General features: G+C 43.4%; 1 protein-coding gene across 5 annotated transcripts in view; it reads left to right on the top strand.

Moving 5' to 3' along the window:
* GLI3 (GLI family zinc finger 3) overlaps positions 1-13565 on the top strand; it is a 261843-nt gene that overhangs the window by 23823 nt on the left and 224455 nt on the right. For all 5 annotated transcript variants that reach the window (XM_077304551.1, XM_077304554.1, XM_077304553.1 and 2 more), the window contains exon 2: positions 2695-2857. In XM_077304551.1, the coding sequence (XP_077160666.1) occupies positions 2734-2857 (124 nt within the window). In that variant the 5' untranslated portion in view covers positions 2695-2733. The remainder of the gene's footprint in view (positions 1-2694; positions 2858-13565) is intronic.

Below are 13565 nucleotides of genomic sequence, written 5' to 3'. Positions count from 1 at the left end.
AAAGTGTAGAATGAGATCACACTTCAAGGGACCCATAAGCCATCCATCCTTTACTTGCACAGGCTTTCAACTGTTAAGAAACTTTACTTAAATGTTAGTTAAAAAAAGCCTGCTAATTAAACATTACACACATTCTCTTGCTTGTCTGGTCTGGAGCTTTGGACGTGAGTGTTATCAGTATGCTGATGATACCTAGTAATATCAGTTAATGGATGGCCACCCGCTTATCGCCCCAGAACAGCTGGCCAGTTGCTCGGAGGCTGTGGCTGGATGATTCAAGGAGAGCTGATTGAAACTAAATCTGGCAAAGATGGAGGTCCTCTGGCTTGGCCTGGAAGGGGCAGACAGGGTGTGCCATCTCCTGATGCTGGCTGGAGTACAGGTAGTCCCTAACCAGTCCATTAAGAGCTTGGGAGTGTACCTGTATGCTTCTGTATCTTTGGAGTACCAGGTAACCCATGTAAACAAAATTGGGTTTATAGAACTTTGTGGGATTAAACAACTGGCTCCATAGCTATCCCGGAATAGGCTAGCCACTGTGATCCATGCAATGGTCATCTCCAGGCTGGACAACAGCAATGTGATCTAAACAGGGCTATTCTTGGGCTAGATGTAGAAGCTCCAACTGGTCCTGAATACAGTGGTGAAGATCTGGGTGTTAACCTTTAAAGTCCTTAACAACCTGGGACCATCACTGTGTTCTCAAAATGGGAACTTGCTATTAGTCCATGGCCCAAGGCGCGAGTACCTATTGTCAACCAGGACCTTTTCTGACCTGGTGAAAGATGTTTCCAAATGAAATCTGGGCCATCTGGGACTTGCATTCTGCAGGGCCTGTAAAGTTGAGTTCTGCCTGGCTTTTGGTTGACAATGGGTACCAAACTCCTGTTTCTGCCCCCTGACTGATGTCCTGTCCTTTCATGTCATCTTTAACGCAGTTGTGTCATGAGTTTGAAGCCATTTGAAAAACTCGAATACTGGAATGAGATTTTAGACGTTTTATTATCTTAATAATTTAATCAACTGTGGATGTTTTTAATTGAAATCATACCATGGATGTTTTCAATTATAATTTTGTGATCCACCCTGCGCCTGTTAGTCAGGAAGTTTATTCCATAAATCTAAGAAATAAGTAACTAATAGAAACCTAGCCTTGTAAGCTAATTGGTAGACTAATACAAACTTAAATCAATTTTAAAGGAAATTTCCTCTAAACTTCTAAAATTTCTAACATATTTGTACCTCTGGGGGTATTAATACCCCAAGAACTTAAATCTGATGTAAGGTAAATATTTATCAGGAATAGTAATCAGCTTGTCATAAAGAGTTATATCTCCAAGGCACCTTTAACAGGCATGAATGGAGTACAGTTTTATGAAAAAAACTAATTCTTCTTTCCCCACTGCATAGGCCAGGGTTAAAAACTACTCTGACAAAATTAGTAGATTTCTGGATTTGTCTGTGTGCTTTTTGTTTACAGAATTTTGATAGATTGTTTGCTACTGTGCAGGTAACAATGTCTTAAGAGGGAAAGGTTCTTCAGCCTCTTTTCTCTGTGTTCTGCTGTTTTAGCAAACAACAGGGGCAGGTACTTCACTCCAAGTGCTGACTGGGGATTTTACATTATACATCAGAAATATTTGTTGTCTTTCTTGGATTGCTATTGACTAGCCATATTTTTCCATCCTGTAGTGAGTTCACAATGGTGCCGAAATGTTTAGGTATCTTAGTTTATGTAGTAGAGTTCACAGCTCTAAGAAGGTGGCTTTCAGTCGAAGAGATTAAAAAAATGAATGAATAGAGAGCAGCAGCAAATGTCTCCAAAAGTAAAAGACAGAATAACAATACTTGTTCCCTGCAGGGATTTCCATTTTAGGGTGGTTGTTTAGAGAAAGCGATCCTACAGTTTCCTGGTAATCATGCCCTACCCCCACCCCACCCCGGTTTTCACGGGTGTGGTGCTCCAATAACCCTTTTTAGAATTACATTTCTAAAACAAACAGAACGAACTGTTTATGTGATCAGCCTTGAAGATATTATTCACTGCGGTGAAGCTGGACTGATATAAATGTCGAAGCTTAAATATTTGGATTTACAGTCAAATGGATGATCAGCTCAGCTGCTGCTATATAGTTCCAAACTGGGAGGAGAGGAGGAAGACTTGGCTGTTTGCCAGCTCCCTTAGAGATTATTCAGTTTGCTTTTCCCCATCCCACTTTTTGGTAGCAAAGCTTCCTGCAAAAGCCTAAGTTCTTTCCACACCACTTGGAAGCAACTGACTTAAGTAAAACTTGCTTCCATCTAATACAGCCATTGGAGCTAGACGCTAAAACAGCAAAAAGGAATGATGGGTAATATGTGGGCTGTTGGATTTGGACAGGAGAGATGTGGGTTTAGCTAAGCCTTGGCATAAACTGGAAGGGCAAGGTATGCCAAGAAACAATATTGAGCTCATTGGTGCCTGTTGCACATACTCTCAGTCTGATTTGCCTTGCAGGGTAGGAGTAAGGACAAAAAGATAATCCTCATGTATGTTGCCTCGAACTCCTTTGGGGAAGAATGGAGTGTGACGTGTAAAAGAGAAAAGATGGGATGAGTTTTGTTCAGAGGGCTGGTGGATTGCTCATGCCAGGCTAAGCATGTCAAGAGTTTCAATCTGTCTTTGAAGGTTTATGGTTCTGCTGTTTTGTTCAGGTATTAGTGTGAAGAGACCTGAAGTAATGAGAAGTCATCATGGAAGCCCAGTCCCATAACTCGACCACGGGTGAGAAGAAAAAAGCTGAGCATCCCATAGTGAAATGCTCCACTCGGACCGATGTCAGTGAGAAAGCCGTGGCCTCCAGCACCACATCCAATGGTGAGTAACAGCAGGGATTAACTTGCGGACAAACCTGCCATAATTTAATGTGTGCCGCATTCCATGCGGCTTGAGCTTTTGCACCTGGATTCAGTGTTTGTTCTAAGGAGAAACTGAAGCAACTAAGCAAGTTGTGGAGGGGGAAAGAAGAGAGTGGGGAGGAGCGTGTGTGTTTGGGTGTGGAAATCAGTGAGCCTAGTTCTGGCATCAGACTTGGTGTTTTTCTCCAAATTATCTAATTTGGGTTGTAAATAATGATGTTATTTATTATGGGAAGTTCCTTTTGTGGCATTTTGGAAAATCATCATGATTAGCCTGGAAAGCATTCAAAATACGTTACATTTCGCCATGGAAATTGCTTACCCTCGTTAGATAATTGGTTACTATAAAAGAGACAAAAGTGGCCTTGTCAGAAATTAATGACGGGTTTCTCGTCTTCCCACCCTTTAAAACTTTTAAATATACCAGTCTATTGTAAATATCCTCCCTCTCAAACATATTCCTTCTGGATTTCTTTAACCACTCAGGGCACAGCAGTGAAATTAGGAGAAAACATTCTCATTTTGGAAACATGAATTTGTAGTTTGAGGAAATCTACTCATTTCCTTCCAGAATGTCCTTGCTTGCCTGGTAATTTGACATACACACTGTCTAAGCTTTCGCCTTTTCATCCCCCACCTGCTTTCCGGTTTAATTTAGAAAGACTAAGGCCATTGTTCAAAGGCCTCGTTGTAGTAATTGAACTGCCTTTGTTCCATAAAACACCCAAATAATTTGAACATATAACTTTTGACTCATGTTGTTTGAGATGTACTTCTAGAACATATTTAGAATCACTTATTTTCTCCCCCCCCCCCAAAAAAAGCATGGTGCTTACTTTTCTTCTTTAGAACTTTCTTGAATAATCTTGTCCAAGTGTTTTGTTTAAATCCAGACAGGATATGTTGCATATGTCCTATTAGTTGGAATACATGAAATATATTACCACTGTTTGCTGACTGGTAGAGTAGAATTAGAAGTCTAAAGTTAAATTCCATGTCCCAAGCAAGCCCAAGCTCACAAATGCAAACTGGAATGGGGGTGGGGAAATGTGGTGAAGAATAAGTGGCCGATTCAACTAATGGAAACTATTGCAGCAACAATGTAAGAAACAGACATCCAGCTTCTCATGCTGGTGACTTGGTAAGTCTCTGGAAAATGAAGGTCTCTTCACCAAGAGCTCAAAACAGGAAGATACGGTGAGAACTATAGAGCCTCTGTAGGTACCTGGGGGACAGTGGAATGGTCACTGGCAGAAGCCTGTTCCTATATAGATGGAACTGGACGTCTTATCTTCTGAGTCCTGTGAATACTTTTCTGGAGCCTCAACGTGTAGTTGGAGTTTGGTTCTACCACTCCACTGAGCAAAGTTACTAGCTTAAGGAAACTTCCTTCAATGTAAGCGTCTTTTCTTCCAACAGACAAGCTGCTTAAATTGGGAGGGTGGTGGGGAGGCTCCTTACGTTGGAGTAAGGTATCCTTCATCTCTATCGTATTGAGGAGGAGTTGATGTGACTGGAGAAAATAAGGGTTGATAAAGATTCATGGCCAAGGTGAGATTTGAAGTGTGGATTCTCAATAAACAAGGGTGGTTTGCTTCCTTCCTCACCTACAAATGCATTTGGTGGTGAAAATACCATCAAGTCACAGCCAAGTTATGGCCACCTAGTAGGGTTTTCAAGGCAAGAGTGGTTCAGAGGTAGTTTTCCTCTGCCTAGAGGGTTGTGCAATTCGGTATCTGAGGGTTGTGCGATTCGGTATCCGAAGCAGCCGTTCCCGCCCGTAGCAGCCAGTGCTGCTGGCTGCTACGGGCAGGAACAGCTGCTTTGGATGCCGAATCGTACAACTCTACGAGTCTGCATCATGATCCTTGGTGGTCTTCCACCCCAATACTAACTGGGGCTGATCCTGCTTAGCTTTGCAGATCTGACGAGGTTAAGCTAACCTGGGTTGTCCAGGTCAGGACACCAACGGGCTTACTACAAAAACAGTGGAGAGTTCAAGAGGCAGTTCCAAGGCTCTTTGATGTGGAAAAGACCCCAGGGTGCTTCTACCTCCTCAGTTTTGTGTAATGAATATTTCTTAGAGACGTGGCCACATATGGCGATAGTGGACGTTTATCATGTTGGAGATCCTGTTAGCTGTCAAGCCTTTCCCCAGATCAGCCCGCACATTTCCTGGGCATGTGGTTCCCATGTGTTTGCTTGCAGCGGTCTTCCTTTCAAGCGCCACGGAAAAAACATGATTGTGAAGCGCAAGGATAAGCCTTTTCTGCAGCTTGTGAAATTTGCCCCTAGCAATGGCTACTTGTTTTGGGGTGGGGACACACACATCAAGTTTGTTTCTATCTTGAGATCTCTGTCACTCTTATCTCATTTTGAAAGTATATGTATGCCCATCCTTGTCTAATGTTAAAAGTACTTATGGGAGTCAAAGCTATGCAGCAATCAGCTTTTGAGATGCTGAGGGGTTTCAAAACCATTTTGTGATGTGTCATAGTATATGTGTGTATGGATATGTGTCAGCTGTTAGAAGAGACATATCTAAAAATTCTATGCAGCCAATGCAAGCCCCTTGTGCGTGCCTGAGCAGCATTTTGAATCTGGGCCAGTAGGCTTATTTTGATTTATGAAAGTGAAAGATTTGGGGTCGTTGTGTATGAATTTCCCCCTGGAATACAACTTGACACATATTGGCTAAGACACACATATAGTGGCATACCTAAAGGCATACGTAAAGGTCCTGGTGGGTAGATTAGCTCTAGTTATGCAGGCACCTATGTAATAATCTGGAATATGGTTAATGGGGATGTTAATTTCCTTTGGGGAGGTGTGAATTTGAAATTCATTAATGCTTACAGAGCTGCCACATAGCCTCTGAAGGAAGATGATTTATTCAAGTAAAACATTCCTGATATGTAACAAAATTGGAAATATTCCTTGAGTTAACACACAAAATAAATACTGTTTTCACTACAACAATATTGTGATGTTTTATGGGGACTTGGCTTAGTTCTTACACAGTTAATTTCATCATTTGCTCAGATTATATTTGTAAATATATTATTATTGGCTTTATATACCACTACTTCCCTGCAGTGCAGGCTCAGAGCAGTTTAGAAGAAGAAGAAGAGTTGGTTCTTATATGCTGCTTTTCCCTACCCGAAGGAGGCTCAAAGCGGCTTACAGTCGCCTTCCCATTCCTCTCCCCACAACAGACACCCTGTGGGGTGGGTGAGGCTGAGAGAGCGCTGATATCACTGCCCGGTCAGAACAGTTTTATCAGCGCCGTGGCAAGCCCAAGGTCACCCAGATAGTTGCATGTGGGGGAGCGCAGAATCGAACCTGGCATGCCAGATTAGAAGTCCGCACTCCTAACAACTACACCAAACTGGCTCTTTGCAATATATAACATCACAATTAAAATCATAATTAATTAAAATAATTCAAACAATTAAACGTTCTGTTGTGCTTGTGGATGTTCTGCTGGTCCGCCTCAACAGTATGGTGATGGTGATGTTTTAATTCTAATTCAGTGGGGGGGGGGATACGGAGAGGCGTGGAGAGAGGCCCACTGATTCTGTTGGCAATAGTTTGTTCAGTCTAGCCTCAACCAAAAGTCTGATCTTGCAGGTCCTGCGGAACTGAGGTAGTTCCCATCAGGGCCTGGGTTTCAGCTGGCAGCTTGTTCCGAGAAGATCCTTGGGCTGGGGACCAGCATGTTAGTGTTGGATGATCTTAAGGTCCTTCTGAATTATAGAAAGATCCTCAAGACGTAATCTGAAGACGTAGTTTCTTGCTCCCATAATAAGTTCTTCTTGTTTGGAGTCAAACGGTATCTGGCTCTGAAGACACGTAACCAGGGAGCAATTTCTCCACTGGGAACAATAGGGTGGTCCGCCTGTGGGCACTGAGGATCCTCCAGTCCTGCTGTCCCCCAGCATAACAGGGCAATCAGGATGTTGTCATTCATCTTGGCCATCTTCAGGCCAGTCACATCTCCCTTAGCCAGAAACCTGCCTTGTATTCAATGGTGAGAAGGACTGCGGCAGAGGCACCATCACGGACGAGAGACCCTCCGGAGCCAGCAGGGGTGGGGCCTGCCAAACACTTTGGCATTTTTTTAGATGGGCAAAACATGCCGGTCTTCCCTTTCTTTCAAAGTGCCTTGCAATAGCCTTTGTCTCTGTATGACTTTACATGGGGGAGCAATTACTATGTGTCATCATCAGGCTGGGTTACCAGACACTAGGGATTTTTTTGTACCCCCAGGGCTATATTTAATGATGGCACTTTAGTCTTAATTTAATTATTTGTGTATGGATTTTGGTGGAGCTGACCTCTAAAGTAAATACAGAAAGTATTCTAAAGTTAAGCACTTTCGTAGCTGTTCTCCACTCTAATCTTTGAGACCTAAAAGTGTTCAAACTTTGGCTACCTTGTGCTCATAGTCTGTTCCTTGCAGCTGCACGGGGCTGTAAATTTTAGTTTGTTTAATAAGCAGATTAATCCAAGTTTAGTTGAATTATTAGTGGAGCCAACTTTGAAGGCTGGAACTGTAAGCTATGGACACATTTGTTTATTCTTTAGTCTAATTTGATACTAGACTATAGAGCGGAAAAGACTATATTTAAGATGGGTCTTCCCTCTACCCACTAACGGCAGCTTCGACTTTGGATTTTATCTGCTTCCTGTATCTCTAAAAAAGAAAAAGCACTGCTACAGTGGTGTTGAAAGTATGCACATTTATCTATTCCACATAATATATTTCTGGTAAGGCCTTGGAGGAGGAGCGTGTCTCATGGCTTAAGTGCCACTCAGCACTTAACACCCACTCAGAGCGGCTGTCCCACCCCTGAGTGCTTCCTCCTCCAACCAGCTCGCCTGTCTGTTCAGCAGTCAGCCAGTTGCCTTCCGTTCCCCACCTCTGACCACCCTGTCTTCCTTCCACTTCCCTCTGAGGCTCAGAGGCAACAGATCTCTGCTGCGTGAGAGCTGCCCCTTCCTGGGGGCCTCCAGCCTGCAGGGGCCTCCAGCCTGGGGAAGAGAGAGGCCAGCCACAGAGTTCTTGCACTCTCCTCCCCCCGCAATCTAGCGCCCATTGTATTCCTGAATGCAACAGGCTTGGGCCCTAGTAGATATAAAACAACTGAATGAATTGGTTAAAATTAAGGTGGTCAATTAAACTCCAGTAATTGACAACCTTAATATTAATTTTGAAACAATAAGATAGTACCATCTTCATGGTTAATTTGTGGCAAAATTACACTGCAAAGGCCTAATGCCACAAATGATGCTCTGATATGGCTCTATGTTTGTATTGGTCTTAAAACATATCCCTGCTTGTAATAACCAAATGAACTTGTATTGCTACTGTGCTCATTTATATATGTCTCTCAGTTTGGAAACAAATCTATTTGTGTACTAGGATACCATATGGGACTCTATATCTGGAAGCCACAATAGGAGATTCATGGAAGTTTTGTGTGTGTAACAGCTTTGCCATACCCACAGAAGTGGATTGCTGGGATTGGACAGTGATTTGGTAAATTGATACCAAAATCAAGAACGACCTCAAAGTTTGCATATTTCCTAAATTTGAAAATGTAATTAGCTTCATTCCTATTTACCTGCTATTGGCAGAAGGCTGTTTGCCCCCCTAATTTAATTTTTTTTGTAATTGTGGTAGAATTGGTATTAAGTCATCTCTATATAACTTTGTAAAGTACAGTCAGTGTACACGCATACTCACACACACTATAACAAACAAAAAACTGCAGCTATTTAGAGGAAGGCCTGGTTGCTCAGAATGTTTCTGATTTCTGATTGATAGCTAACCCCCTCCCCCCAAAAAAGGTAAGATTGTTCAGAATGTGTTCAGTGACTACTGATGTGTTTTGCCTAATAAGCCCCTGCATGCATTTCCAATTATACTTGCATCACCTCATAATCCTGTGTTAAAAAACAAACCCCAAACAGTGCTCCCCCCCCCCAACAGCACATTCATTTGCAGATAACATATTACTTGAATGACAGCTGTCTGGAGTATAAGTATGCACTTTCTCAGTGGCTCTGCTAATTTCTAAAAGGCATGATCAGTTAAACTGGTTGGAATCTCCTAAAGGGTTTTATGCAGAGTTTTTATCATACAAAGAAGATCTGTGGGCCCCCCCAAAGGAAGGAAGGTATTCCACCACTTTTTAAGAGTGGTGGCCAGCAGTTCTACCATAGGCCCCAGCAGGGGTAGTTGGGGGGTTGGTTTGCTGCCACGTTTGTTGCTGTTTTTTGTATTTCACTGATTGTTGTGTTTTTAGTGGGATTTTAGGGGACTTGTATTTTATTTTTTATCTTGTAACCACCACAAGCCGGCTTCGCCGAGAATGGTGGGAAATAAATGCAAATCCTTATCCATTGTTGTTCCTCTATATATTTATGAAACAGCCTAGGGGGTGGGACGTGTTTGGCTGTCCAAGTTGAAATAGGGCCAATCAGGGTGCAGCCAGCTTAGCTCTGATTGGCCCTGCCCCTGCAGTCCCTAGACTCTAGCCTCTTTGCTCTCAGACACCTCAGTGCCTGGAGCCAGCAGCAGGTAAGGGGAGAGGCCCTGGGCAAAGGGTGGAGGGCCTCCTAACGAGGGCCTCTTGCCCTGCTAGGCTGGGCCTGCTGACGAGGGCCTCCCGGCCTGCTGATTGCTCATTAAGGACTGCTAAGGAGTTGACTAGCTGACTGCTAAGGAGCTCTGTCCCGGCCCTGCTAACGAGCTGCCCAGCCCCCGCCCGCCCCAGTTGATCTGGCTGCGAGCTGTGGCCCAAGGCCACCTTAAGCTGCCTGGCCTGGGGCCAGGGGAGGGGACCCTTTCAAGGCCCGTTCTTAGGAACCGGCTTTGAAGCTAGTAATAATAATAAAAGAAAGAAAACCTCTCTCTGCTTTTACTCGTGGCAAGGTTAAATCAAACATTCTGATCATTAGTTGCTGGGGACAGTCAGAATGGAGTATCTGCATGTCTTCTCCACATAAGCCCTTGCCTTCTATTTTCCTGAAAATCTGTATGTGCCAAGTGTTATCCCTTCTATAGCAGGGGTAGTCAACCTGTGGTCCTCCAGATGTTCATGGACTACAATTCCCATTAGCCCCTGCCAGCGTTTGCTGGCAGGGGCTCCTGGGAATTGTAGTCCATGAACATCTGGAGGACCACAGGTTGACTACCCCTGCCTTACAGAATATTGGCATTGTACCTGGCTAACCACAAACTTTGCTCTAGGGTTACAATAGCACCAAACGTGTTCAGAAGCTGTCAGCGTTTCCATTAAAAATCTTAATTTAATCTGCTCGGCCATTAAAATCTGCTCCAGGCTGAAACTTGCATAAAAGAACTAATTCTGGCACAGGTTCCAACCTGGAAAGCCTGCACTCAGAAACTTGTCATCATTTAAAAATAAAAATGAATGAAAGTATGCTTACAATGATTTTTTGAAATTGTTCTACTGGAAAACAGCGCAAGGCTTCATTATTGAAATTTAAATAAACTTTTGGAGATGCTGGTCTTGTTCTTTTTCTTGCTCTTTTTAATTTCAAACTGCAGTAGTATTCAGGAGCAAGAAGTATGTAAAAGAAGGTATTATTGAAGATTCTCCAACCATTTAAAGGTATTTGTTGTGAGCTTTGATGTCCTGGTATCTCAGAAATATGGAAGCAGAAGTCATTGTAAAGTCAGCCAGGAAAGAAGACGCTCAAGGAGCCGCGCTGCTGCAAGGTGCATCTTTCCGGCCACATTTCGATATCTCTTCTTGCTAATTCAAGGGTATCTTCCAAAGTTTATGTTAAGGATGCAGTCATGTTTATGGTAAAAAGGTAAAGGTATCCCCTGTGCAAGCACCGAGTCATGTCTGACCCTTGGGGTGACGCCCTCTAGCGTTTTCATGGCAGACTCTATACAGGGTGGTTTGCCAGTGCCTTCCCCAGTCATTACCGTTTTACCCCCCAGCAAGCATTTTACCGACGATGGAAGGCTGAGTCAACCTTGAGCAGGCTGCTGGGATCGAACTCCCAGCCTCATGGGCAGAGCTTTCAGACTGTTTATGGTATTCATGTTTTATTGGTACTTTGGGCAAAGTCTAGAAAAGTTTAAATGATTTTTTAAGAGCTGCTTCATGTCATTTCCCTCCTTTTAGTCAGTTTCAGGGGAAGGGAAATTACTGTCAGGGTACTCCCCCATCCTGTTCACTAAGCTTTTAAGAATAGAAAAGATGTCATTTTGAATCAGACTCCAAATCCCTCTAACCCAGTGGCCCCCAACCTTTTTATCACCGGGGACTGGTCAACGCTTGACAATTTTACTGAGGCCTGGGGGGTAGTCTTGCTGAGGGACGTTGCCGCCTCCTGAGCCCCTGCCCCACTTGCTTTCCCGACGGTGCCCCTGACTTCCTGCTGCTCGCTGTGGAGTGCTGCCAGCAGCAGCTGCACAGCACCATGACAAGGAGGACCACAGCCATGGCGGCCGCTGGAGAGCACCAAAGGTGAGCCAGCAGCAGAGTGGCAGGGCAACCCCCAAGGCAGCAGCTGTGGAAGAGGTCAAGGGAGGAGCCATGGCCCGGTACCGACTGATCCAAGGACCGGTACTGGTCCCTGGACCGGGGGTTGGGGACCACTGCTCTAACCTTCATCCTCCGGCATTGAGATCCAGCACGTGCCAGAAATGCATGCAAAGAGCCGGAGCCAACTGTGAATCCCCATGTAGTGTACTTATAAGCAGAAAAAAAAAGTTTAGCAAGGTTTATATGTTACAATTCAGGGAAAGACGTTGGAGGAGTGACAAATGCCCTATGTGTGTTATTGCATGGACCAGAGCATGTGTACAAAGTATTTGCTTATAGGTACTTTGCACATAAGCAGGCAAGGCTATGCCTCTAAATTTACATGCATGTAGACTTTTGTTCACAAGTTATACCAGATTCACCTGGGACAGTGCTGGGGCCAGCATATATCATCCTGCTCTCCCTTATGCTGTTTTGTACTCTCCAGATAGTAACTTGTGAGCTTAGCCTCTCAGACATTGTGGGCTAATTGTTGCCTTATTAATTGTCACTTTGACCATGTTTTCATGGGAAGTGAGGGCTTAACTATATTCAGTATCAATAACAGTTTTATTGTGCCATTCATAAGCATAGCCAATTGGCTTAGAAAAGAGGAATTCTATTTAGGATTGCACTGGAAGTCTACTAAATACCTTTAGGTTGGACTTGGATTTTCAGGATTTTGTGGTATTACACTGACATATGATAGTTTCCCCAGCGTAATCTTGGACTTTAATACTCTAAAATATCTTGCAACAGATTCGCATGTGGCCAGGGGGATAAGCACTTTTGCTGTTCTTCATGCTGCTGTCTCACTACAGCTCTTTGCATGTCTCCTGTACATTTGTATTTCCTGCTTCTTGAACTGTAGGCTTTAACTGCAGTTCTACCCACATATCCCTATTCTGGAAGGGATATGAGCCACACTGCCCCTTGAAAGTTGCGCACTCTGTAAGTATTATCTGTCTATCTCTTCAGTTGTTTGATGGACAACTACTTCTTTTCATTTGGGTATGTTGTGTCTAGTTTTTTTGACCCATGAACTCTTTCTTGAGTAATCTGATATTCCTTATTAACCTATTATTCTGTCTTAAAAGGAGGCGGGGGAGAATGAGTTTAATTATTAACATATGTAGGTTGTGGCCTTTGACTATTTTTATCAGAATCAGATAGTTATTGAGAACATACTTTAATGTGATAGAAAGCAGAAAGGGTTATCTTACTGGTGAAGAAACTTGAAATCAAACTTGATAGATGAATAAAGGAGAGGAAGTCAATTTGTTCTCTGGCTTTTTTAGAAGAGGAGACCTCTTCAAGATCATAGAAGAGAAGAATTAGCAGAATCCTACTTAATAGGAATCACATTTCCTTGCCCTTTGCCTTTTATTTATTTTTTGTTTCCGGGCCACCACAACAATAGCTATTAATCCTACTGGATCCTTTTTGGAGGTTCACATATTTGAGGATATTGATGTGAGGAGAAGTCAAAAGTTCAACAGGATTGGTAGTTACTGTATACTGCTTGTGGTATTTAATCTTTACAGCATACCGTAAGTTAGGTGAACCATGCATAGGCTCATATAGGTGTAAACTAGGGTTGGGTACAAACCTGAAAAATGGAGGTTTGTGGTGGTTTGCAGGTCAGGGGGTATCACGAACCTCAGACCATGAACTTACATGAATTTCCTCATGTTCGTTGACCAGTTCACTTTGTGGTAGGCTGTCCCCTGGTGTACTAGAGATGTGAAATTCACTGTGGAGCCCCCTGAGTGCATCACCACATGGTGGACATGGTTTCTGGATGTGGGGCACTCCTCCCCCTCTTGTCCATGGGAGGTGCTCACCCACCCCGCCTCCACATGTCATACCTTAGCCGGGAGGAAGGTCACTCACGCACTTCTCAAGAAATCTTCAGGAATAACAACTGACCATCAGGCACCAGTTCATTTGGAGAAAACAGCTGGAAGGAAGAAAGGGAAAAAGAAAGAAGTCTCAAAGGACAATAAAAGACCAACAATAATTGATTGTTCATGCATAGTCCTTAGAATAAATTGTTATTTCTGCCCCAAAAGGCACCTTATGTTCAGTAGGGAAAAA

Source organism: Paroedura picta, chromosome 11 (genome assembly GCF_049243985.1).
Source record: "Paroedura picta isolate Pp20150507F chromosome 11, Ppicta_v3.0, whole genome shotgun sequence".
Lineage (NCBI taxonomy): Eukaryota > Metazoa > Chordata > Lepidosauria > Squamata > Gekkonidae > Paroedura > Paroedura picta.
The sequence above is the reverse complement of the archived record's forward strand: the minus strand, read 5'-3'. Positions and strand labels throughout refer to the sequence as shown.